Source organism: Talpa occidentalis, unplaced genomic scaffold (assembly GCF_014898055.3).
Source record: "Talpa occidentalis isolate TD23 unplaced genomic scaffold, MPIMG_talOcc4v2.1 talOcc4.15, whole genome shotgun sequence".
Classification (NCBI taxonomy): domain Eukaryota; kingdom Metazoa; phylum Chordata; class Mammalia; order Eulipotyphla; family Talpidae; genus Talpa; species Talpa occidentalis.
Window position 1 is genome coordinate 43326573 of NW_023601543.1, and position 27412 is coordinate 43353984.

The 27412-nt window shown below is 39.2% G+C and overlaps 1 protein-coding gene across 3 annotated transcripts in view; it reads left to right on the top strand.

The window, feature by feature from the left end:
• The window catches only part of ZDHHC15 (zinc finger DHHC-type palmitoyltransferase 15), a 96181-nt gene that overhangs the window by 64005 nt on the left and 4764 nt on the right, over positions 1 to 27412 (top strand). For all 3 annotated transcript variants that reach the window (XM_054695665.1, XM_037512235.2, XM_037512236.2), the window contains 3 exons: positions 9353 to 9447; positions 25342 to 25462; positions 27081 to 27150. In XM_054695665.1, the coding sequence (XP_054551640.1) occupies positions 9353 to 9447; positions 25342 to 25462; positions 27081 to 27150 (286 nt within the window). The remainder of the gene's footprint in view (positions 1 to 9352; positions 9448 to 25341; positions 25463 to 27080; positions 27151 to 27412) is intronic.

Consider the following 27412-nt stretch of genomic DNA (forward strand, 5'->3'; position numbering starts at 1 on the left):
ACAGTTTTGTTTGTAAACCCCAGGAGATGGGAATCTGGGGGTGGCCAGTGGGCCTAGATGGCCAAAAGCAGCCTGTGCATGCCCAGCAGCCAGGTGGAGGAGAAAAGCCAACTAAGAAGGCAAAAGCTGGTACTGATGCTAAGTTGAGAAGCCCTAAGCGGCTGTTAAGCAGCCTGGGTATGCTGAAGAACTGTGAGTCTCGTAAAATCACCTGTGGGTGATGCCCTGCTCGTTGTCGAGTGAGGGTGAGGAGCTGAGGAACCCGTCCTTGGGGGACGGGTGGGAATGTGGCTTGGGGTGGAGCCCAGCCGAATGCAGAGTTTGGATCCCCGACCCATGTGATTGTGCAGTGGGTTGGCCTGAGTGCAGGGGTCTGTGAGTCGCATGGGTGGCTGTGAAGGCCGAGTGTTGGAGCGACTGCAGACAGAAACCCTGAGGGTTGGCGATTACCCCCAACAGTATAGAATCGCCAATCCCAGAGTGAGTGCATCCTGGGGGTGGATGCGGTGTGTGGCTTGTAGCCGAGACTACAGCCAGAGAAGGCCAGGAAGCCTGACGGCTCCTGGTGTGATATAGTAGATGCCGTGAGTGATTCCCCTCCCTCGTATGAGCAGTGCCTTCGGCAGCAGATTTGGTGGCTTATCTGCTGGTACCAATAATTGTCTTTTGCACTAGGTTGGTGCCCTGCCTGGACTTATTTGTGTTCTGTTGTACTTTGTTATATTGTATTTTGTTATATTTGATGTATTTGCTTTTGTGGGCCATGGCTGCATTGTTTGTTTTCTTAGAAAATTGTATATATGTGTATAGACTGTATGGCAGAAAACCCTGAGGGGGTGGACTGTAGGGTAAAGAAAGTATCAGGCTTTTCTGCCCTTCCGCCATCAGGATAGATGATGGATCCTTGTCCTGAATGCATGCCTGATGGCGGGCACCTGGAATAGGGTGTGGGCATAGGTAGATGGGATTCAGCTGAGCTAAGACTGTGCTTTTAAGGGCGGCGTCACGGGGACGCCAGCAGCAGTAGCAGCATTAGAAGCCGAGAAGCAGCAGAACGAACTCCAGAGAGCTCAGATAGAGTGAAGACTTGCTGGGGGCTGCCAGCCTCCCAGCCCCCCAGCCAGCACCCCTGCCTGCCATATGCCTGGTGAACCCCAATAAAAAACCTGCAAAACTGAGGACTCTGACTCCTCCTTTACCCGGTCTGCATGGGATCGGAGAACCTGCACTGTGTCCTGTCCTGCCCTTACATGGTGCAAAAAGCTCATCAATTCATTTACCCTGCACTATCTCCTTCCATTCCCTTATTGTTTAGTTTTTCTATGGACAGTAGTTTGTTTTTCTAAGGACAGTCTAACTGGTGCACTACTGCCTCAGTCAGTATAGGTTCCCTTACAGGTGACTTTTTTTCTTGATATTTTTAGTATTCTTGTCTTTTTAGTATTCTTACTTTCAACAATTTTATTATAATGTGTCTTGGTGTGTGTCTGTCTGGTGTCGTTTTGCTTGGAACTCTTGGATCACAACATGTTTCATTTCCCACATTGGAGTTGTTCTTTACAATTATTCTTTGAATTTTCTTTGTCTTTATCTTCTTATGGGATCCCCATGATATACATGCTATTTCTCTTTAGGTTATCCCACATTAGTTTCATTTAAGTCCTTTTTCACTTTGTTGTTCTGTTTGTATGTTCTTTGACATTGTGATTTTGAGCTCATTAATTTCTTTGCTTCCATTTGTCTGTTATTGAGTCTCTCAATTACATTTTTTTAAATTCAGTATTTTTTTAGATCTGTTACTTCTAATTACAACTGTGTCATATTTTCTGTCTTTATTCTGTTCCTCTTTTATATCATCCTGTAGGGGCAGGAATGACACAGAGCAGGTTTTCTAGGATCCAGCAGACCAGGTAAAGGAGGAGTCAGAGTCCTCAGTGGTTTTCGGCAGGTTTTTTATTGGGATTACCAGGTACACAGCAGGCAGTGGTGATGGGGGGCCGGGAGGCTGGCAGTCTTCCCAGCCCCCAGCAAGTCTTCACTTTACCTGGACTCTCTGGCGTTCTCTGCTTCTCTCTCAGCTTCTGTTCATTCTCAGCTTCTTGGCTTCTTTCGGCTTCTTCTGCTGGCGTCCCCGTGACGCCGCCCTTAAAAGCCCAGTCTTAGCCCAGGTGAATCCCATCTACCTATGCCCACACCCTATTACAGGTGCCCGCCATCAGGCATGCATTCAGGACCTCAAGGATCCATCATCTGTCCTGATGGCGGGAGGGCAGAAAAGCCTGACATTTTCTTTACCCTACACATCCATTGGTTTTTTTCCAGTTCAATGAGCATTGCTACAACTGTTATCTAACTCCTCTTCAGGCATATTCTGCAGTTCTGCTGGATTGAGACTCCTCTTGGGAGTTTTTGCTCCTGTATTTGTGGTATGTTCTGTCTTTTCATTTTTAGTTTTTGTGACTTGTAAGAGGTACAGACTGTCAGACTGGTGCCTTTGCACCTGTTGTAGTGATTGGAGATCTGCTATGGGCAAGTGGCAATAGTAGAAAATAGGGCAATAGTAGAGAATAGGATCAAACTTTGAGCATCAGGGATTCAAACTTGATACTATGCAAGGGGAATGTAGAGTAAGTGAAAATTATCAGGATTTTCCGCCCTCCCTCCATTAGCATTAATGATAGATCCCTGCCGTCCTGCATGCATGCCGGATGGTGGGCACCTGGAGTAGGGTGTGGGTATACATAAGTGGGTGCACCTGGGCTGAGAGACTGGGCTTACAAGGGTGGCACCACGGGGGCGCCAGCAGAGTAGTAGAATGAGAAGAGAGCAGCAGAAGAGCAGAACTAGCAGAGCAGCAAAGGGAGAAGCCAGAGACCACGAGAGAATGCCAGAGAACCCAGAAAGAGTGAAGACTCATGGGGGGCTGGGAAGTCGGCCAGCCTCCTGGACCCGGGCCCCACTGCCTGCTGTGTACCTGCTTGTCACACTACAGAAGATGCAAAAAGCTCAATAAAAGCCTGAGAAAGTCACCGAGGGCTCCAGGACTCTCCCCTACCTGTCTGCCCGCATCATAGCCTGCACTGTGCCTTGCTGGCACTACAGGGAAGTAGGTATTAAAGAGGATCAGGCGGTAGTGTACTGTAGTTTAAAGCCAGTAAACTCAGGAATTCAGACTTCCTACTGTGCAGTGGTTGCTAGGTATTTTGCAACCACCCCAGGCCTGATAGTTTCACTGTCAGTCCTCCCAGATGAAAAGATAATTTTGGAGCCTTAGGTAGATTTTCACAGGCCTTTAATGCTGAATCAGGGGACAGACCAGCTTTCTCTCAGCATTTCGCTGGCTGTCTCCTCTCCTGTCCTCCTGCCTCAGAGTGACACCACCCTGGTACAATCTTGCCACAGGTGTCTCCATTTACATATATGCACACCCCATGCTCTGCAGGTGCCAATCATAGATGCTAATGGTGGGAAGGCATAAAAAGCCTTTTTAACTCATGATTTTAACTCATGATTTTTAACTCATTTTCCCTACACTGGGGTTATGTTTTGTGGATCCACAGTGAGTCCCTTCTCTAGTCTAGCTCCTTGGACTCATAGTTTTGTGTCAGCTTCCACCTCTGCTGTGTTTGAGCACTAGATGCAATGCTGGACATGGAGTATAGTTGATACAAGGTCACAAGTCAGGAATTGTTTACTTTTCAGTGCAAAGCTTTGTGATGGGGTGTTTACCCTGTGATTAACAGATGGTTAAATTCTACTTAATTCAAGTGTTAATTCATTGTCTCAGTTTTAGCCTTGGTTGGGAGGTCTCAGGTATTTTGAATAGCTCAGCCTCAGGCTTCAAGTAGTAGCCTCCTCTATGAGAAGACACGGGTGATCTTGTTATAGGACAGGGAGAGGGGCAGCCCAAAACCCCGCAAACCTGCCTATTCTAAATGGGTTCTGCCATCCGCCGCATCAACACAAAACATAGGAGACTTTAATGAAAAGGAACTTTAATAAATCTAGGAAACAATACAGGTAAGGCAAAGAATCTAGTTTCTAAATCAAGCACCCAAAGTTACCCATCCCCTCGTGGGCAAAAGTCCATCCAAATGGGATTGGCCCAGAGCAAGGCCCCAAGGCCTGCCACAAGTCCAAAGCATCCTCCAGTGGGGACCCACAGAAAAGGGTCACAAACAACCAGACAAGCCCGGAAGGAAAAGAGCAAAATCAACATCAAGATAAAAGCTGCCATTGTCACCTCCCCATGGGTCTCACCCACATCTGTGTCACCCAGTCTACGACCAAAAGACAAGCGCAGTTTCTTCACGTGTCTCTAGGCTCCATGTGCCTCCTCCAGGTCTCCTGGCTCCATCCTGCTTCCTTCCTCAGTCTCTTCTTCAGCTTCTCCTCTTCCTGCTCAGCTCCACCCTCCCTTGGGTGGGGCAGGGAACCTCCCCCTTTCCTGGGGACCACCCTGTTGCAATCTGACCTGGTTTGCCCCACCAATTTGTATTCCAGTTGTTTTATATTGGGAGTTTCAAGCTCAAGTCAGTAATCATTACTTTTCATCCTTGCTCCTATAGTTCTCCAATAGTACACCCTCTTTCCTAGATTCCAACTTTGTGCACTCCCTTATGCATTGCAGTGTTTGATCTCCGAAGTCCTTATGTTGGTGTGTGTGCCCTGAATCAACAACTGTAGGAGGTTCTGCACAATAGCCATCCCTCCCTCTTATGGACTGTATTGCCCCACTATCTGTGTAGACATAGGTTAATTACAATTTTCCCTACCCCTTTCCACCAGACCAGTGCTCTTCATGTGTACTATAGATGTCTGTTTTTCCTCTGGGGACTATTTTTTCTGCTGCAAATTAATTGTATATGGAGGCCAGCCCAACCTCTTCACTTAGCTGCAGTCTTGCTGGAGTCCTCTCCAATGAATGACTTTTAAGGGCTTAATCCTTCACCATTGCACTTCCAGTACATTTACTGTATTCCTCTCTACTCTTCACCCCCAGATTGGCTTAGTCTATAATCTATACTAGTAATCCAAAGAGATTAAAGGTATTTTCCATAAAAAAATTAGGTAATTATGAGTCTTAACAGTCCTTTAGTTTTCCATTATTTTACCAGGTATAACCATAGGTATTTATTTTTTTAGCTTTTATTTTTTTAATTTAAATTTTATTTTTATATTCCCCATACAATTACAACCCCCTGATTTTGACCCCAAGCCCTCCTTTCCCCGCCCCCCAGCCCCCATAGAGTGTCTCTGATTCATAGTTGTTTGTTGATTTTGATTTTTTTCTTATAGTTATTCTTTTTCCTGGTCCCTTACTTAAGTTTTCTAGATTCCTGCTATGAGTGAGACCATCCGGTATTTATCTTTTTCTTTCTGGCTTATTTCGCTGAGCATGATCCCTTCCAGCTCCATCCATGTTGCTGCAAATTGCATGTGTTTATCTTTTTGATTGCTGAGTAATATTCCATGGTGTATATGTACCACGTCTTCTTGATCCAGTCATCTATTTTTGGGCATTTGGGCTGTTTCCAAAGCTTAGCTATTGTAAACAGTGCTGCTATAAACACAGGGGTGCAGGTGCTCTTTGGAATTGATGTTTCTGTGTCCTTTGGGTAAATACCTAGGAGTGGAATTGCTGGATCATATGGAAGCTCTATGTTTAGTAGGTCAAGAAATCTTCACATAGCTCTCCATAGTGGTTGGACCAGTTTGCACTCCCACCAGCAGTGCAGGAGAGTTCCTTTTTCTCCACACCCTCGCCAACATTTGTTGTTGCTAGTTTTGTTAATATGTGCCATTCTCACTGGTAAGATGGTATCTCATGTAGTTTTGATTTGCATTTCCCTGATTACAAGTGATGTGACCATTTTTTCATATGCCTGTTGGCCATTTGCATTTCCTCTTCAGAGAAGTTTCTTTTTAGCTCTTCTGCCCATTTTTAACTGGATTATTTTCTTTGTTTTTGTTGAGTCTCATCAGCTCTTTGCAGATTTTTGTGATCAGTCCTTTATCATTAGTGTTGTGTGCAAAAATGTTCTCCCAGTTGGTGGGGTTTCTCTTTGTTTTGGTTATTGTCTCTTTTGCTGTGCAGAAGCTCTTTAATTTGATGTAGTCCCAGCTGTTTATCTTTGCCTTCACTATCAGTGCTTTGGGTGATGTGTCTGTAAAGATGTCTTTGATGTGCATATCATGTAGTGTTTCGCTTATATTTCCTTCTATGTATTTTATAACCATAAGTATTTATATAGCCACTTTATATAGCCATCCAGTTCTCACTTCATGGGAAGTTAGTGTAATCACTAACTACCAAGCTGTTTAAAAGTTTTAAACAGATGTTGTAAAGTTGTGGTTTGCTATATGCATTTAACACAGAGGTGTTGGCTACAGGATCAACAGAGCAGAGGGGTGGGAAGACAGTAGACCATAGTACAGGTCTTCCTCAATTTATGATGGGTTTACATCTTGATAAACTCATAATAAGTCAAAAGTAAATTGAAAATATTAAGGTTGAAATACATTTAATACACCTAATCTACAGAACATCATAGCTTAGTACAGCCTACCTTAATTATGCTGACAAAACTTCCATTAACCTGCAGTCTAGCTAAAGCTTCTACCACAAAGCTGAGTTTATAATAAAGTACTGAATGTCTCATGTAATTTATTCAATACTGTAATAAAAGTGAAAAACAAAGTCGCTGTATGGATTCTCACCATGAATGTACAGAGCTAAACACACACTGGGCCTGAAGAATGTTTGAAGCATTGAATTAAAATTAATTGCTGGATGATGGTTATGCTACAGCTAGGGTCATCAATTTCTTACTCTTCTGATGAAGCTCATTGTGGTTTTGATTTGTATTTCCTCATTGTCGTTTTGATCAGTATTTCCTACTGATAAGTGATGTAGATCATATTTTCCTGTGTCTGTTGGCCATATGTGTGTCTTCGTTGATGAAATTCCTATTTAGATCCTCTGCTTATTTTTTAATTACATTGTATATTTTTGTTATTGTTGAGTTTTATGAATTGCTTATATATTTTGACTATTAACTCCTCTGATATGTGATTTGCAAATATTTTATACCATTTAGTAGGCTGCCTTGTAATTTGAATGATGGTTTCTTTTGCTATACAAAATTATATAATACATAAGATTTTTTAAAAATTATACAATATATATGATTTAATAGATTTAGGTTAATACCTTTTCAGTTATATGGTACCATACCACACTTAACCACCAAAGTACCCATAATCCTTTACTATAATCCATTGTCTCTCCTCACAAGTCCCTTGGTTCTGCACACCACCCTTTCCCTCAGGTAGTCTCAATTCTATAGTCAGCTTATAGCAAGTGAAAAATGGAAAAAGAAGACATAAAACAGTGAATATGAAATACTACTATTTATGTGAAAAGCAAATTATTTTGGTGCTTTTGTGTATGCAAAATCTGAACGAATGCAGAATAAAGTCAGGGAACTGGTATTTGTTACTTCCAGGGAGAGAAACTGTTGATTGAGGGACAGGGATAGATGGAGACTTTTCACTATGTACTATTTTATACCTTCAAAGTTGAAGCCTTGAGAATGTGTTTCCTTTCAAAAGAAATGCAATGAAAAAATTGTAAAATATTACAAAAATTACAGTATATAAAATTGTGTTCCTATATTTATATAAAAAAATACACAGATGAATATGTGGGATGATGCACCCAGGTATACACAGGTGTGATATAGTGCCATACATATGAAGAGTTGTTAGCCCACCCACTAAATCATAAAAATTGTTGTATCATTTTTAAAAAATCCTATGCCTTAGGAGGGAGATGTGACAGGATGGGTGTACATGTGGAGTAAACATTTACTTTTTATGTTATACAAATTAAGCACATAAAAAAGGTCTTGTAGGGGGCCTCCGCTGGTGGCGCAGCGGTTGAGCGCTGGGCTGTGAAGCTGCCTGCAGCCTCTGCAGCACCAGTTCGATCCCCAGCCAGCCGGAGAGGGTCCCACATGGCATGACAGACCTCTCCTGCCTCGCCCGCTGCTCCCCTCAGCAGTGTGTTTCGTCAGCTTGCCTGTTATATTCCCTGCTCTGTCTCTGGTGAATTCTCTCACCCTCCCACGCTTCTGACTGTACCCAGTGCTTGTATAAATAAATAAATAAATCTTAAAAAAAAAAAAAAAAGAAAAAGGTCTTGTAGGGCCTCCCTAGTTGCACAGGGGTTAAAGTCTCAGCACTATCAAGCTCTGGCCAGCCACCCAGCATGAGTTTGAGCCCCAGCTGAGGAGCTGGCCCACATGGCACAGCAGACTTCTCCTGTCTCTCACCCGTTACTCCCCTCAGCAGTGTATTTCAATAGATCCAACTGTTTTGCTCCCCACTCTGTCTCTGGTGATTCCTCTCACCCCCTGTTGCCTCTGGCCTAAACCCCAGTTCTTGTATGCATAAATAAATAAAAATAAATCTTAAAAAAATAGGTCTGGTAGCACTGTGCCAAGAGAGTTCAGCATTTTTCAATTCAGCCATAAGTATCTGAGAGGCCCAGCCCTATTAAACTTGCTCTTGAGTCATATCATTCCCTTCAGGCTTTCTGATGGATTGAAATAGTAAGACCTTACCATGGAAGACTTGACAATGAAACAGTAAACAGGCTTTCAATCTTGCAACGACTTCTATGGAGTATACTGAAATTTCCCATATTAGAAGAGCTCTCTAGAAGACAAGTATGAAAAGAAAAGAGTAGAGAACCACATTTACAATTGTCTCAAAGGTAGAACTCACATTCAAGAGGCTAATTTAGTAGGGAGCTACTCAAAAGAGCTTGGGATTTGGAGTCAGAAATTCTTGTGTTTATGACCTGGCTACATTTTATAGTAGCTAAATGACTTTGGATAATCAACTGATCAACTATCCCTAGCCTATTACCTATCTCACAAAGTTATTGAAGAAATTAAATGAGATTTTATATATATATATGTATATATATGAATGAAAGCATGGGTGCTGTGCAAATGTCATCATCATTCATCACCCACAGTAGCAGAGATGAAGACGACTGGCTACATTAACTTCCTCTATATTGTCATAAAGAGCATTTGCCCTTTACTCCCAGAATCATATGTCAACTTTTATGATATGCAACTGCTAGAAAGTCTCTGAATCAAAATTTGGTATTATAACCTGTTTTTGTCACTGTATGGAAAATGGTAAGAATGAAAATTTCATAATATAATACCAGAAAATACTTGGTAGTAGGAAAACAAAATAGAAATTTGTTGTTGAACTTTGTCTTTCTGAACTCTTAGAAATAGCATAAACACTGATTTTTTTTCTTAATTTTCAGTTATCTACCTCATATTCTACCATGCCATCTTTGTGTTCTTTACCTGGACCTACTGGAAGTCTATTTTTACACTCCCACAACAGCCAAACCAGAAGGTAAGAACACTTTGTTACTTCATAAAGTCTAAAAGCAGAGGAAAGGAGAAATGCCATTAAGCAAGAAGATGGCAAAAAGAGGAGCAAATAACCTTTCATTACAGAAGATTCAGAGTAATCTTTTTTTTTTTTAAGATTTATTTATTTATGCATACAAGAGCTGGGGTACAGGCCAGAGGTGGTGGGGGGGGGGTGAGAGGATTCACCAGAGACAGAGTGGGGAACAGAACAGGCAAACTGACCAAAGTCCACTGCTGAGGGGAACAGCGGGCGAGCCAGGAGAGGTCTGCTGTGCCATGTGGGTTGCTCCCTGGCTGGCCGGGGATCGAACTCGTGCTGCAGAGGCTGCGTATTGCTTCATAGTGCGGTGCTTAACTCCTTGCGCCACCAGGGAGGCCCCCAGAGTAATCTTTTTTTTAATTGTATCATTTTTTTTATTGAAGTAACATCGGTTTACAACACTGTATGATTTAGGGGTACAGGCTCATAATTTTTCAGCTATATGTTACCACACCATGCCCACAAGAAAAGCACCAGTAATCCTCCACCATAGTCCTTTGGTCCTCCTCCCTCCTTTGTTACTACCGCCCCACCCTGCCTCTCGCTCTGGTAGCCTCAATTCTACAGTCAGAGTTCTAGGGTTTGTTTTGGTTTAGTTTTGTCTGTTCCTTTGTTTTGTTTCTCCCTATTCCACATATAAATGCAGTCATCAGTATTTCTCTTTCTCCTTCTGACTTATTTCACTTAGCATAATCCCTTCCAGTTCCATCCGTGATAGGACAAAAGGCAAGATTTCATTTTTTTATAGTTGAGCAGTATTCCATTGTATATATGTACCACGTCTTTTTATCTACTCATCTGTCATTGGGCACTTAGGTTGTTTCCATGACTTGGCTTTTGTAAATAGTGTTGTAATGAACATAGGAGTGCTTTTGCATTATTCAGGTAGATATCTATGGATGGAATTGCTGGATCATGTGGTAGATCTATTTATATTTTGCAAAACCTTCATACTCCTTTCCAGAGGAGCTGGACCAATCTACATTTCCACCAATAGTCTAGGATGCTCTTTTTTTCTCCACACCTCGCCAGCAATTGTTGTTTCTGGTCTTTTTGATATGGACCATTTTCACAGGTGTGAGGTGGTATCTCATTATGCTTTTAATTTGCTTCTCATATTCAGAGCAATCTTATAAATAATTCTCAGCAATAAAGGTAAATTAAGATAGTTTATTGATGGACTTTACAAAATCATCACCTATGGATATCTTTAAGACTAGGAAACCACTACCTGCATTAGTGAAATAATTGGAGAAACAAGAACCCATTGGATTCTGAAGAATTACGTAGTTCAGTTCTACGAAACTATTATTTTAGTGACCATGAGACTTTGGAAGACAGCTCAAGAGAAAAAATTGCAATTGTTAAAGTGCAAATGTGTTCCCTTAGATTAAAGGTTCCATGCAGTATTTGGGAGGGTTCATCATAGAATTTGCAATCAGATCAGGCATTTATAATGTGTGAGTATTCTAAGACAAATTAAGTTCCAAAGTATTTTTAAAAAGTGGAAGAAATTTTAAGTCTCCAAATATCAGGTAAAATACTGTTTTAAATTTTTTTCATTTTTGGAATCAAAATGGTAGAAAAAAATAAAATGAAACAATGGCAATAACGGAGTACTTGAGTAACAAAAGATATAAACTATATAAAAAATAACAATGGCAGGGCCTCCCCTGGTGGCACAGGTGGTTGAGCGCCTCGCTGGGAAGCTGTCAGCAGCCTCTGGAGCGCCGGTTGGATCCCTGCCGGCCAGCAAGGGTCCCACATGGCGCGGCAAACCTCTCCTATCATGCCCGCTGCTCCCCTCAGCAGTGTATTTCGTCAGTCTGCCTGTTCTGTTCCCCGCTCTGTCTCTGGTGAATCCTCTCACACTCCCACCCATCTGGCCTGTACCCCGGTTCTTGCATAAATAAATAAATCTTTAAAAAAAATTAGCAATGGCAGCAGTCCTTCCTTATGAGTAATCATTAGAAGCATAAGTGGATTAAAATACCCAATTAAAATGCAGGCATTGGTATAGTGGATAAAATTGATCATCTATCTTTATTCTATTTTTAAAAGATTTACTTTATAACCAAAAACATAAATAGGTCAAAAGTGAAAGGATGCTATTCTAAGCAAATAATTAAAAAAAAGAGAACAAGGGTGGCTATACTAATGTCACATGAAATGGACTTTGAGCCAAAAACTGTTAAAAGCCACAAAGAAGAAAATGCCTTTACTGAGTGAGGTCAGAAATAGGGCTGGGAAGTCTCAAGAATCTAATTAAGAACCTGAAGCAACACAATGGAAGAAAAAAAAATGGATAATAACCCTACAGAAAGGATTGCTGGGATAATCAGCATTGCTGAGACATTGGAGAAGGGTGAGAAAAAAAGAAATGGAGTGGAGGCTATGAATATTAGCTACACAGTGGGTGCCAACACAGTTCTCAGTGGCTACTTTGTTAAGAACCCTGCCAGAGTTTGATGCTAAATACCTCAACAGCCCAGGACGGTTTCCTGCAGCTTTTATAAGCAGTAGAGGACCCCATGGTGTTTGTTGGTGTGTACCCTAGCAGCATGCTTCTCAAAGGATACTGATACTCTCAGCTTTTGCCACAGAGACTCCAACGCTGTGTTTTCCCATGCCCCAGATTTTGGAAATACCATCACTCTACAAATTCCCATGCTTCAAACCTAGTTCCTTGGCCACTCTACAAGTGCCCACACAATGAAAACTGAAATGCTGCTGCAGAAATAAATACATTAGTGACTAGAAAAAGATCAGAGAAACTAAGAGTCGGTTTTTAAAAAAGATAAACAAATTTTATAAACTTTTAACCAGACTATTTAAGAAAGAAAAGACTCAAGTAAATAAAATCAGAAATGAAAAAGGAGATGTTATAACTGATGCCACATTGAGAAAAGGGTTATAAGAGATTGCTAATAACAATTGATAATTGAATAACCTAGAAGAAATGGATATTCATAGCAAAATATAACCAGCCACCTGAAACATGACGATATAGAGTATCTGAACAGATCAATAATGAGAAAGGATTTTGAATTAGTAATCAAAATCTACAAACAGTGAAAGGTCTAGGACATATAGCTTTACTGGTGAATTCTACAAAGCATGTAAAGAATTAACAGCAATCTTTCGTATACTGATCCAACATATCAAAGAGGATAGTATGTTTCAAAAATAATTTTAAAAGGACATTATTATTACCATTAATTCAAAACCAGGAACTACAAGAAGAGAAAATCACTGGCCCTAATGAACATAGATGCAAGAATCCTTAACAAAATACTAACAAACCAAATTGTACAGCATATTACAAGGATCATACTCCACGGCCAAGTGGGATTTATCCCTGGGATGCAAGGATGGTTTAATATAAATCAAAAAATAGGATACATAGTATTTACAAGATGCGGTATTTAAAATTATATTACTTTCTTACTTTCACATGATTTTACTTATATGTGTAATATAAAAAAAAAATAGAGAAACAGCCAAAACTAAACAAAAACAAGTACCCTAGAAATGTGATTGTAGTATTGAAGCTACCAGAAGGAGAGGTGGCAGCAAAGAGAGGAGGGGGCATAATGGATTATGGTGGGGGATTTTCACTGTTTTAGTGTTGCATGTGGTGTGATAACATAAATTTGAAGAGGTGTGAACTTACTCCCCTACGTCATATATAGTGTTGTACACTAGCATTACTTCAATTAAACAACACAATTGCAGAACCCAGTTTTAGTGACATAAACTTAAAAGTTATTTTATAGAGAAATTTTTGTTTTCACTTGAAGTTATTCTCTGTGTATACCATAGATCTGATGGATAGCTCAGAAATAATTGTTAAATGAAACAATAGATGGGTAAAATTATAGGACCATATCAATAGCTGCAGAAAAAAGCATTTGACAAATGTCTCTCAATGTGATAAAGGCCATATAAGGCAAGCCCACAAGTAATATATGACAGCTTTTCCTGTAAGATCAGGAATGAGACAAGGATGTATCCATTCTTACCCCTTCTGTTCAACCTAATATTGAAGTCCTAACAAGAACACATAGGAGGGCCTCCCCGGTGGCGCAGCGGTTGAGCGCTGGGTTGCGAAGCTGCCTGCAGCCTCTGCAGCGCCGGTTCGATCCCAAGCTGCTCCCCGGCCACCAGAGGAGGGTCCCACATGGCGCGAAGACCTCTCCTGCCACCCGCTGCTCCCCTCAGCAGTGTACTTTGGTCCTTCTGCCTGCTCTGCTCCCCGCTCTGGCTCTGGTGAATTCTCTCACCCTCCCGGGCTTCTGACTGTACCCAGTGCATGTATAAACAAAAAACAAACAAATAAATAAATAAATAAATAAATAACATGCCTCTATTAAAAAAAAAAAACACATAGGAAAGAATAAGAAATAAAAGGCATCCGAATTAGAAAGGAAGAAATTAACAATCAGTGGGCCTCCCCATTGGTGCAGCAGAATGAGCACGGCGCTGTGTAGCTGTCCGCAGCCTCTGCAGAGCAGGTTCGATCCCGGCCAGCCAGGAAGAAACCCACCTGGCACAGCAGACCTCTCCTGTCTCGCCCACTGCTCCCCTCAGCAGTGTATTTCATCAGTCTGACTGTTCTGTTCCCCGTTCTGTCTCTGGTGAGTCCTCTCACCCTCCTGCACCTCTGGCCTATACCTCAGCTCTTGTATAAAAATAAATAAATCTTTAAAAGAAATAAAACTCAAGCCTTTAAAAAAAAAAGAAATTAGCAATCAGCAAAATGAAAAGGCAGCCTATGGAATGGTAGAAAATACTTGCAAATTTTATCTCTGATAGGGCATTAATATCCAAAATATATATGGAACTCATGCAACTCAATATTGGATAAAGAATTACCCATTAAAAAATGGGCAAAGGACCCAAATAGAAATTTTTTGAGAGAAGAAAGTAACCAGTAGGTCTGTGAGAAGGTGCTTAATATCACTAATCGTCAAGGAATTGTAAATCAAAACCATAATAAGATACCACCTCAAATGTCAGGATGACTTATCAGAAAGTCAAAACAGCAATTATTAGTGATTTGATGAAGACATGGACAAAAAGGGAACCCTTGTGCACTAATGGTGGGAATGTAAATTGTTCAGCCATGGTGGAAAACAGAATGGAGTTTCCTCTAAAAATTAACCTACAGCCTAACAATCGTACTTTTGGGTATGTATCCAAAGGAAATGAAATCTATCTCAGAGAGGTATCTGTATGTACTTCTATGTTCATTGCAGCAGTATTTATAGTTGTAAAGATATGGGAACAGCGTAAGTGTCCATAAGCAGATGAATAAAGAACATATAGTATATACCATAATAGAATATTATTCAGTCTTGAAAAGTAAAGAAATTCTGCCATTTGCATCACCCATTTGCAATGGGTGTCCTGTCGGGCATTATGCTAAGTGAAAAAAGCCTAAGCCAGACATAGAAAGGCAAATATTGCATGATCTCACTTATATGTGAAATACATTTTTAAAAGTCAAATTAACAGTAATAGAATAGAATAAGAAAATACAGATTTCTACAATAATAATTGATTTCAACACCCCATTTTCTACAATAGAGTGTTGAAACACTTAGAAACTCAATAAGAAAACAGGGCATTTGAACAAAAATGTAAACCAATTAGATGTAACCTACATGTATTAAACACTCCATCCATAAAAACAGCAGAATATACATTTTCTCATAGGCACACAGAACATGCTCTAGTATAGACCATATGTTACACTACAAAATAAGTCTCAATAAATTTAAACATCTGGAATCATACAAAATATCTAATTTGACTTCAGTGGAATGAAACTAGAAATCAATAACTGAAGAAAAGTTATAAATTAAAAAATATGTGGAAATTAAGCAACACATGGTTAAACAACCAGTGAATCAAATAAGAAATCAGGAGAAAGCAAACTAGAAAATAAGTTCAGATGAACAGAAATGAAAAACTACATACTAAAAGTTGTGAGATACAACAAAGCAGTGCTCAGAGGAAAATTTATACCTGTAAACACATAACAAAAGGAGAAATATTTCAAATAAATAGTACTTTATAAAGAATCAAAAAATAAAGAACAATCTAAACAAAGCAGAATTAAATAATGATGATTAAAGCAGACACCAAAATAGGGAACAGAATATAGTAGACATAATCAATAAACCAAAAGTGGGACTTTCAAAAGATCAACAAAATTGCCATACCTTTAGCTAGATTTAGAGAGAGAAAGAGAAAAAGAGAAAGGAAAGAGGGAGGTAGTTAGGAGAAAACTGAGTAAGAGGTGTACAAACAATTATATACAGTTGATCATAAAACACTATTCCAACACTTTAGCCAAAAGAGAAAAGGATCCACATATCCATCTGTGGATGAATGAATAAACCAAGTACGTTCTGTCTGCACAATGGAATATTTTTCTGCCATGAAAGAGAATATATTGCTGATATGCAGAACATCAATGAACCTTGAAAATGTGCTAATTGAAAAATACCACATACTGTGTGATTTTATTTATGTGACAAATTCATAACAGAAAAACAGCTGACTGAGGGGCAGTCTGTAGACTGTTAAGGGGTGCTCTAAAAGGCATTCAGCCATGTAGTATAGAAAAAAGAAGACAGAAGAAACATACTTATTGTGAGATTATCAATAGAATTTATGTGCGGGCCTTCCTGGTGGCACAAGGGGTTAAGTCTCAGCACTATGAAGCTATTCGCAGCCACTGCAGCATGAGTTCGATCCCCGGCCAGGGAGCTAACCCACATGCCACTGCAGACCTCTCCTGTCTCACCCACTGCTCCCCTCACCAGTGTATTTCAGTAGATCCACCTGTTCTGCTCCCCATTGTCTCTGGTGAATCCTCTCATTCCCCCCCACCTCTGGACTACATCCAGCTCTTGTATGCATAAATAGAAGACCTGAAAGTTCAACAGAAGTCTAAGGTACCTTCTGGAGGGGAACCACAAGAAATGGCGTAGGCAGGTCCTAAAGAGCTGAGACCAAAAGAGAATCAAAATGTGCCGTATAATCCAACATGAAATCAAGATAATGGCTGCCATTGTCTCTGCCATGGAGGAGGAGCACCCTCCCCATATGTCTCTTCCAAGTACCTCTTCCAGATGTTTCTACATGTCTCTCCTCTATATGTCTCCTCAAGTCTCTAGGTGCAAGTCAAAGCGAGAGAAGCCCAACCCTGCATCTGTTCCATGTTATATAGGTCCACCTGGTATTCAGCTCTATCCCTAGCTCCCAGTAGCTCTCTCCACTCAGGGAGACAGGTTCATGGTATACTGGAACTTATAGTTACAGGTAGCTACATTAAAGAGAGAGAGGAAAATGGCACCTCCCTTTCACAGGTATATCTGTAACAACAATCAAAAAATGACATAGAAACAGAATGGGGAGAACAGGGAATGACTGCTTAATGTAAATGGATTTTTCTTATGGGGAGATGAAAACATTATGGAATGTTTTGGTGATGATTGCTCAGCATCATTGTTATGCTAAATGCCACAAAATTGTATATGACAAAATGTACACTTTATTTTTTATTATATATATTTTTTACATCATTCTTCCTTTTGGTAGAATGTGTGCTTTCTCCTCGCAGATGTAGTCCCCATAAAATTTCCACCACCAGTTCACCCGTGCATCATCACCATAGTTCCTTGTGCTCTTCCCTCCCCTGTTTTGATCCCTCTTCCTCTCCCTCCCCATCCCCTACAGAATGTCTCTGATTTATAGTTGCCTTTTTGTTTTTCAATTTATTTTAGTTCTTTCTTTCCCTGTCCCTTATTTGGCTCCCCTACATTCCTCCTATAAGTGAAACCATCCATATTTTCCTTTTTCTTTTCTGGCTTATTTCACTGAGTATAATTCCTTCCAGCTCCATCCATATTGCTGCAAATGGCATGAGTTTATCTTTTGTGATTGTTGAGTACTATTCCATTGTGTATATATACCACATCTTCTTGATCCAGTCATCTATTTTTAGGCATTTGGGTTATTTCCAAGTCTTACCTATTATAAATAGTGCTGCAATAAACATAGGGGTACAGGTGTTCTTTTGAATCAATGTTTTTGTGTCCTTTGGGTAGATCCCTCGTAGTGGAATTGCTGGCTCATATGGTAGCTCCATATTTTTTAGACTAAGAAACCTCCATACAACTTTCCATAGTGGTTGGACCAGTTTGCACTCCCACCAGCAGTGTAAGAGAGTTCTTTTTTCACCACATCCTCACCAACATTTGTTTGTTGCTAGTTTTTTTTTTATATGTGCCATTCTCACTGGTTAAGGTGGTATCTCATTGTAGTTTTGATTTGCATTTCCCTGCTTACAAGTGATGTTGAACATAAAATGTACACTGTAAAGCTGTAAAGTAGAATTTTATGTTATGCTTTAGCTCAGTAAAAATTATTGTCCCCTTCACATTATTATGAAGCATATAGGCCAGTAGAAAAGGTTAGTGTTTAGGAACTTTATCAGCCTAAAGAAAGTGAAATAAGGAAGGGACTTAGATGCACTGCAAATTTTTAATACTTATTCATCAATTTTAATGGGTAAAAAGAAAAGGTGAGTCTTTTGGCCCTATTTGATAGCCATGATATTACTTTCTCCAGTATAATATATATCCCAGTCTATCACAAGTTTCTCCCACCCAAAATGCATTTACTTACTCGTTGCATTCTAATAGTCAAAAAGACTTAAGTGCCAGAAATAGGGCATCCAAGCATGACCTCATTTTCACAAATGATAAGTTTTCATCATATACAAGCAATAACAACTCTACTTCTGCCCTTCAAGCAGGTGTGGTATGTCCCATAAGAAAGCTATATATCCCAATGATGTCTCAAAAATTAAAGGGTCACCCCAAGGTGCTACATTTATTTGTCAAAATTAAAAAGTATCAAAATTGTTCAAAATTTATATTTTTGAGTTAGTGTAATTGTAAGAAAACAAAATAACCAGGTGTTTTGTTAATTTTAATTTTTTATTGAGGTAAAATTGGTTTACACAACTGTATATGACTCAGAAGTTTAGATAGTATCATAATTCTTCAGATGTATGTTACGACACCACACCCACCACCAAGGTACCCATAGTTCTCCACCATTGTCCATTCATACAGATCCGCCCATACCCAGCTCTCTTTGTTCCCTTTCCCCCCTTTGGTAGCCTCGATTTTATAGTCACACTTCTAGGAATTGTTGCTGGTTTGGTTCTTTCTGACCTTTTGTTTTGTTTCACTAGATTCCACATATAAATGAAATCATCCAGTATTTGTTTATATCCTTCTGACTTATTTTGCTTAAATATCCCCTCCAGTTCTATCCATATTGTCACATCCAGTATTTGTTTATATCCTTCTGACTTACTTTGCTTAAATATCCCCTTCAATTCTATCCATGTTGTCTTCTTTTCTAACAGCTGAGTAGTAGTATCTCATGTATATAAACCACATCTTCTTAATCTACTCATCTATCCTTGGAATTTTAGGTTGTTTCAATAACTTGGCTATAGTTAAACTCTTGCAATAAACCTAGGAGTGCATATAACCCTTTGAATTACCGCTTTTGTATTCTTTAGGCAGGAACTTAGTATTATAATTGCTGGATCATGTGATAGATCTATTTTTAATATTTCGAAGAACCTCCAGAAGCTGTTTTTCACACGGGCTGGATGAATCTACATTCCCCCAGTGTATAAGCGTTCCTTTCCCTCTACATCATCACCAACATTTGTTGATTCTGTTCCTTTTCATATGAGCCATTCTCACATGCATAAGATGGTATTTCATTGTGCTTTTATTTGCATTTCCCTAATGATAAATGATGAGAATTTTTTCATGTGCTTGTTGATCATCTGTATGTCTTTGGAGACATGTCTGTTTAAAACTTTTGTCTACATTTGACGGGGTTATTTGCTTTCTTTTGGTTGACTTGTGTGAGTTCTTTGTAGATCTTGAGTACCAGCCCCCAGTTCAGATGTTAAATGTGCAAATATCTTCTCTCATTTATTAGTGTGTCTTATTGTTTTTTTTTAAGTTTTTTTTCTTTTTTTTTTAATAGAGGCATGTTTTATTTGTTTGTTTGTTTGTTTTGTTTATACATGCACTGGGTACAGTCAGAAGCTCGGGAGGGTGAGAGAATTCGCCAGAGCGGGGAGCAGAGCAGGCAGAAGGACCGAAGTGCACTGCTGAGGGGAGCAGCGGGCGGCAGGAGAGGTCTGCGCGCCATGTGGGACCCTCCTCCGGTGGCCAGGGAGCAGCCGGGGATCGAACCGGCGCTGCAGAGGTTGCGGGCAGCTTCGCAACCGCTGCGCCACTGGGGAGGTCCAGTGTGTCTTATTGTTTTAGTGATAGTTTCTTTTTCTGTGCACAAGCTCTTTAGTTTGATGTAATCCATTTATTTATATTCTTTCTCGATATTATAGACAAATGGACAAAAACATCACTAAAGCTAAATTTGTAGAGTGTCTTACCAGTTTTCTTCTATGTATTTTGTAGTTTTAGGTCTTAACATATGAATCTTCAAACTGCTTTGTATTATTTTTTATATATGGTGTGAGAGAGTGGCCTAGGTTTTTTTTTATTCATGTGATTGTCCATTTTTCCCAAACCCATTTCTTTTTTTAATATTTATTTATGCATACAAGAACTGGGGCACAGGCCAGAGGTGTAGGGGGTGAGAGGATTCACCAGAGACAGAATGGGGAGCAGAACAGACAGATCTACAGAAATACACTGCTGAGGGGAGCATTGGGTGAGTCAGGAGAGGTCTGCAGTGTCATGTAGGTTAGCTCCCTGCCTGGGGGTCGAACTCATTCTGCATGGCTGTGGATAGCTTCATAGGTTGCATCTTAACCCCTTGTGCCACCAGGAAGGCCCCCAACCCCATTTCTGAAGTGACGTTCCTTCGTCCAATGCGTACTCTTGGCTCCTTTGTCATATTTGAATATCCATATAAGTGTGGGTTTATTTCTGGACTCTCAATTCTATTCCATTTATCTGTGTGTATTTTTATTCTAGTACCATGCTGTTTTGTTTACTATGACTTTGTAGTATTGTTTAAAGTATGAGAGTGTGGTATGCTACCATTATTTTTTGTCAGGAGTGCTTTGGCTATTACAGGATATTTTGTGGTTCCATACGAATTTCAGTAGTTTTTGTTCTACTTCTTTGAAGAATGACTTTGAAACTATAATAGGAATTACATTGAATTTGTATATTGCTTTGGGTAAGAGGGCCATTTTAACAATGTTAATTCGTCCAATCCATGAGCAGATAATTTGTTTCAATTTCTTTGTGTTTTTTATTTATTTTCACAGTGCCTTATAGTTTTCATTGAGTAACTCCTTCGCATCCTTTGTAAAGTTTCCTCCTAGTTATTTTTTTCTTTTTGATGTAATTGTAAATGGGGTTGCTTTATTGATGTTTTTTCTCTTCATTACTCTTTCCATATAGGAGCACAACTTATTTTTATAAATTGAGGTTGTTACCTGTCACTTTACTGGTTTATTATTTCAATTTTTTACTGGCATCCTTACAGTTTTCTATGCGTATATTATTATTATTAATATTATTATATTTCTATGTGTATTATTATTTGTACATAATGATAGTTTTACTTCTTTCCCAATTTGGATTCCTTTTATATTTTTCTCATGCCTACTTGCTCTAGCTAGTATTTCTATTATTATGTCCAGTAGTTGTGTGAAAGTGGACATCTTTGTCTTGTGCCAGAACTTAGAGGAAATACTTTTGCCACTGTGTATCATGTTAGCTCTGGGAATGTGGCATGTATTATGTTAAGCTATGTTTTATCTATTCCCATTTTTTAAGGGTTTTTGTGATAAATCATTCTTGAATCAAATGCTTTCTCATCAGATGCTTTCTCTGTATTTATTGATATGATTATAGTCATTATCTTTCCTTTTGTGGATATGATGAATTATATTAATAGACTTTCAGATTTTTGAACCATTCTTCCATCCCTGGAATAAACTTCATTTGGTTAGAATGTATGGATTTGATTTGCTAAGCTTTTGGTGAGGATTTATTTGTGCATGTGTATGTGTGTGTGTGTGTGTGTGTGTGTGTGTAATCATTATATAATGTCTGTCTCTGTCTCATTACCTTTTTTACCTGGATGTCTATTTTATCTGATGTAGGTGTGGTTTCCCTGACTTCTTTGGCGTCCCATTTGCTTATAGGGTTTTATTCCAAACATTTACTTTGATCTTTTATCTTTGGAGTTCCAAAGTGTCTCCTGGAGACAGCAGAAAGTCAGGTTTTGTTTCCTAATCCAACCAACTATTCTGTGCCTTTTGATTGGTGAGTTCAGTCTATTTACATTTAGTAGAACTATTAATACATGAGGACTGGCTACTCTCATTTTGCCTTTGGTTTTTGGGTTCTATTTCCTTGTTAAGTTTTTTTGTGAATTTTCTCCTCTTCAAATGTTGAACTTCATTTAACATTTCTCATAGGGGAGGTCTAGAACGTTTGCTTCACCTTTTTTTCTGGGAAATACTTTATTTCTCCCTTTTACATGAAGTATGTAGTTAGTATTCTTTGCCAGCAACTTTTATCTGTAAATATTTTGCAAACAATTTTTATCTCTAAGTTTTTCTTACTATTCTCTCTTTAGCCTTAGGGTTTCTTCAAGAAAGTCTGATTTAAGCCTGTGGGAATAGCTTTATATATTACCTGCTTTTTTCCCTAGTAACTTTCAATATCATTTATTTTTCTTGATCTCTTGGTAGTTTCACAAAAACATGTCTTGGTGTAGGTCTCATTAGATTTAGATAACCTATTTTTCTTTTAGCTTCATGGTCATGTTTAATTCTTTCTTAGGTTTGGGAATTTTTCCTCTGATCTTTCTTTCAATAAATTCTCTGCCACTTTTTCTCTCTTCCACTTTTGGGATACTTATCCTTATGTTGCCTTCTTGTTGCAGTCATATATTTCTCAAAGTGTTTGGTCACTTTTTTTTCATACCTCTCCTACACCTGGGTCCTTGTCCTTCATGGTGACTGATTTGATCCTCCATTTGGTCTAGTGTGCTTTTCAGGTGTTTTTATATTAAAATTATATCATGTAATTACTATTTCATGTCATTTATACTTTTTCTTTGGGGGGGGGATTCTTGGTTGTGTATACCTCTCCTGTTTCTCACAGAATTCTTAGCACCCTCATCCCCCACCCGTGAAATGTTTATAACACACCGTATTTATTGTAATAGCCAAACATGCCTCTATATTTCCACATATCCCCAGAAGGTACATAATTCTCACTTAACTTGAGAATGACATGATACAATACACCACTAGGTATAGTCTTTAAAATAATGCTTATTTTTATACATTTCTAATTTTTAAAGCTAGATTCATTTAATTTGCTTGTTATTTTACCATTTTATTGATGTATAAAGTATACATACTCCAATAATTAAGTTATAAAGAGTCAATTTTTAATTTCCACCTATATATGCACCCATAAAATCACCATCTAGGTTAAATTTTTTGTGTGTGTGTAGGACCCTCACCGGCGGCCGGGGAACGAACCGGCGCTGCAGAGGCTACGGGCAGCCTCGTAGCCCAGCGCTCAACCGCTGCGCCACCAGGGGAGGCCCTAGGTTAAAATTTTTAACGTTTCTAACACCTCACAAATCTCCTTCATGCCCCTTCCAATCAACCTCCTGTCACAGTAACCACTAATTTGACTTCTATCACCATAGATTAATTGTGCCTAGTTTTTAGTCTCCCAGAAAAGTAATCATAGTATGTACTTGTTTGTGTACACCTTTCTCTCCGTGTAATATTTTCTAGAGTCACTCATATTGATGCATGTTTCATTTATTCATTCCCTTTTACTATTAGTTACTCCCTTTTATCACAGTTGTTTTATTCATTTACCAATTAAAGGGTATTTGAGTCATTATTTCTTTCTATAATGAATCATAGGACAGGCATATATTTGCTTAAGTGGATAATGCCAACCTCTTTTCTAAAGTAGTTATATAAATCTATATTCTATCCAAAATTTTCTTCCATCAAAGTGCACTTAAAGGAATTGAAAAAGAAAGCCATAGACTGGTAGAAAATATTCAAAAAAGGGTTACTATACAAAATATAGAAAGAATTCCTATAAATCAATACTACAAAAAAGAATAACCCTATTATTTTTCTAGTGAAGAAAAAACTGAATTGACATTTCACAGGAAGATACCCAAGTGGCAATAAATTCATGGAAAAGTGCTCTGTCAATATCATTACTAAAAATTAAAATCACAATAAGATATTCACACTAATAGTTAAAATTTAAAAGATTGGCAGCATTAAGTATTTGTACATTATTTAAGAAATTGGATTGTAAGGAGACTTAATTATTCTTATCAAGTACTTTTATACCAATCTTGTGAAATAGTATTATTCTATTTCACATTTCAAGACATTTGAATGTCTATTTCAAGACATTTGAGAATGTCTTATTTTCCCAAGTTATTTTTTACCTAATTTAGATGTAAAAGTGAGGTGTAAACTGAGGAAATCTGGCCATGTTATAGGATATAGGACAGGGAGAGGGTCAGCCCAAACCCCGCAAACCTGCCTATTGTAAATGGGTTCTGCCATCCGCCGCATCAACACAAAACATAGGAGACTTTAATGGGAAGGAACTTTAATAAAACTAGGAAACAATACAGGTAAGGCAAAGAGTCTAGTTTCTAAGTGAAGCACCCAAAGTTACCCGTCCCCTCGTGGGTAAAACTCCATCCATATGGGGTCGGCCCAGAGCAAGGCCCCAAAGCCTGCCACAAGTCTAAAACATCTTCCAGTGGGGACCCACAGAAAAGGGTCACAAACAACTGGACAAGCCCGGAAGGAAAAGAGCAAAATCAACATCAAGATAAAAGCTGCCATTGTCACCTCCCCACGGGTCTCACCCACATCTGTGTCACCCAGTCCACGACCAAAAGACAAGCGCAGTTTCTTCACGTGTCTCTAGGCTCCATGCGCCTCCTCCAGGTCTCCTTGCTCCATCCTGCTTCCTTCCTCCTTCTCTTCTGCAGCTTCTCCTCTTCCTGCTCAGCTCCACCCTTCCTTGGGTGGGGCAGGGAACCTGGAACCTCCCCCTTTCCTGGGGACCACCCTGTTACAGCCAGAGAACCTTCTCTTTTTTACCTGTTCCTATTGTTTGGCACAAAGAGAAGAAAGCTTTCAGGTCTGTGTCACTTTGAAAAATTGTTTTGTCTTCTGCAAAATTAGCAAAAGTGTGGTATAAACATGGCAACAAGCTCCCATACCAGGCTAAAAATTTCTGAAATAGTGAGAACACCCAAATTTCTATTCATTTGCAAGATTACTATATGCAGAAATGTCACAAGCAGTCTCATTTACCTTCTCCAAGAGTGTCACATAGAAAAAAATACAACTTAATAACTAACATAGTTAGTCATCAACAGGATCCTGTTATACATCATATTATGGTATAACGGAGTGGAAAGGGCATCCATCAGGTGAATGGGACTTGGTTTTGCTACTTATTTGTTGAGTGAGTATAACCTTGAACAAGGTATTTAATCTCTCAAGTTTTACTTTATTTATAAAACAGCACTACCTATCTCAGACTTATCAAGATTGAGATAAAAAAACTAGATAATTGAGATAATTATCCAGAGAAAACTTTAAGCTGAATTTGTTCCTGGACTTCAAGAGTAGATAACAAGTGTTTTCATCTAAATAGTTACTGTTGTTTTTAATCTTTTCTGTAAACCTTGGAAAATAAATCTTGTTTCTCATTCTGCCTCCAGTTCCATTTGTCCTATACAGATAAGGAGCGTTATGAAAATGAAGAGAGACCTGAAGTTCAGAAGCAGATGCTCATTGATATGGCCAAGAAGCTACCAGTTTACACAAGAACTGGGAATGGAGGTCAGTTCATCCAAAGTCAGCTGGAAGGGCAGATCAGCAAGCATCTCAGAAAGACTAACTCATACATATTTTTAGGCTAGTCCATTTATTTCTCTCTTCTGAAGAACAATGTGGAGTTTCCCCCAACATTTTATTATCAATTTTTTTAAATATACACACAGATGGAAGAATTTCATAATAAATATCTATATCCCCACCACTGGGTTCTACCACTTAACACTTTACTCAGTTGCTTTTTCACATATCTAACCACATATATCCCTCTCTTCATCATCTATCAGGCCATCTTATTTTTTTTTTTTTTGACATATTTCAAAGTAAGTAGCAGATATCAGTATGCATCCACCTATTTATTTTGTCATTCTTTGTGGGCAAAATTTACATACAAAACCACACAAATTGTTATGTATTTCATTCCTTTTATTGCTGAGTATTATATCATTGTGTGAAATATATCAGTTTATTCATTTACCAGTTGAAGCACATTTGGGTTGTTTTCAGTTCTTAGCCATTTGAGTGAATTCACTATGATTATTCTTGTACAAGTATTGGTGCAGAGAGATGTCTTTATTTTCCTTGGGTAAATGTCCACAATGGAGTTTTACTCTTAGTTTTCATCTGTATGATTAGAAGAGTACTAGCTGTTCCTATCATCCTTCTTTTATTTTCTTAATTTTTTTTAAATAGACTGGCTTTTTTTCTTAAAGATTTAGTTATTTATACAAGAACCAGGGTACAGTCAGAGGCACGGGAGGGGTGAGAGGAATCACCAGTGATGGAGTGGGGAGCAAAACAGGTAGATGGACCGAAGACATTGCTGAGGGGAGCAGCGGGCGAGGCAGAAGAGGTCTGCTGTGCCATGTGGGTTTCTCCCTGGCTAGCCAGGGATCGAAGCGCACTGCAGAGGCTGCGGACACCTTCACAGCACGGCGCTCAACTGCCTGTGCCACTGGGAAGGCCCCATCCTTCTTTTAAAATTTGAAAACCAAGGCTCATTTGACAAGTCATCCTAACATTTCTAATAAGGAAGATCCGGTTTCGAGGCTTTTGGAAATATTCTGTTAGACATTTAGACTAACATGTTCATTAATTTATCCAACAAGATTTATTAAGATGCATATGACAATTGGGTTATTTTAATTTGGCCTGGGTATTAGATGGTATTAAGGACTTACTGCTATTTTTGTTAGGGTATTAATATAGTGATGGTCAGGGCTTTTTTTTTTTAAGATTTATTTGTTAGGGTTTTTTTTTTTTTAAAGATTTATTTATTTATGCACGCAAGAGCTGGGGTGTAGGCCAGAGGTTCAGGGTAGGGTGAGAGGATTCACCAGAGACAGAGTGGGGAGCAGCAGAATAGGCAGAAATACACTGCTGAGGGGAGTCGCCGGCAAGACAGGAGAGGTCTGCAGCGCCATGTGGGTCACCTCCCTGGCTGGGGATCAAACTAGTGCTGCAGTGGCTGCGGATAGCTTCATAGTGCTAAGACTTAACCCCTTGCGCAACCAGGGAGGCTCATGTAGTTAGGACTTATAACAAAACCATTCAGATAGGCTAATAAGATAGATGTTACCATATTAAGCTCTAACTGGTACTAACCATCCTATTTTCCCTATAGCTGTACGATTCTGTGACCGATGCCATTTGATCAAGCCAGATCGCTGCCATCACTGCTCTGTCTGTGCCATGTAAGTGACAGCCATATTTTCCCCGGGTTGAGTTTGACTACTTGATAATTGCCTAGACAACAAATTGACTGACATGTAACATATAACCAGGCCTAGATAAGAGCATTTCCCTTTGATCAAAATGAGCCAAAATATGCCAAAACCCTCACAGGGATGAATTAAACTATTCTAAAAATAGGAAATAAATATATTTATTTTTATTTTTATATTCCCCATACAATTACAACCCCCTGATTTTGACCCCAATCCCTCCTTTCCGCGC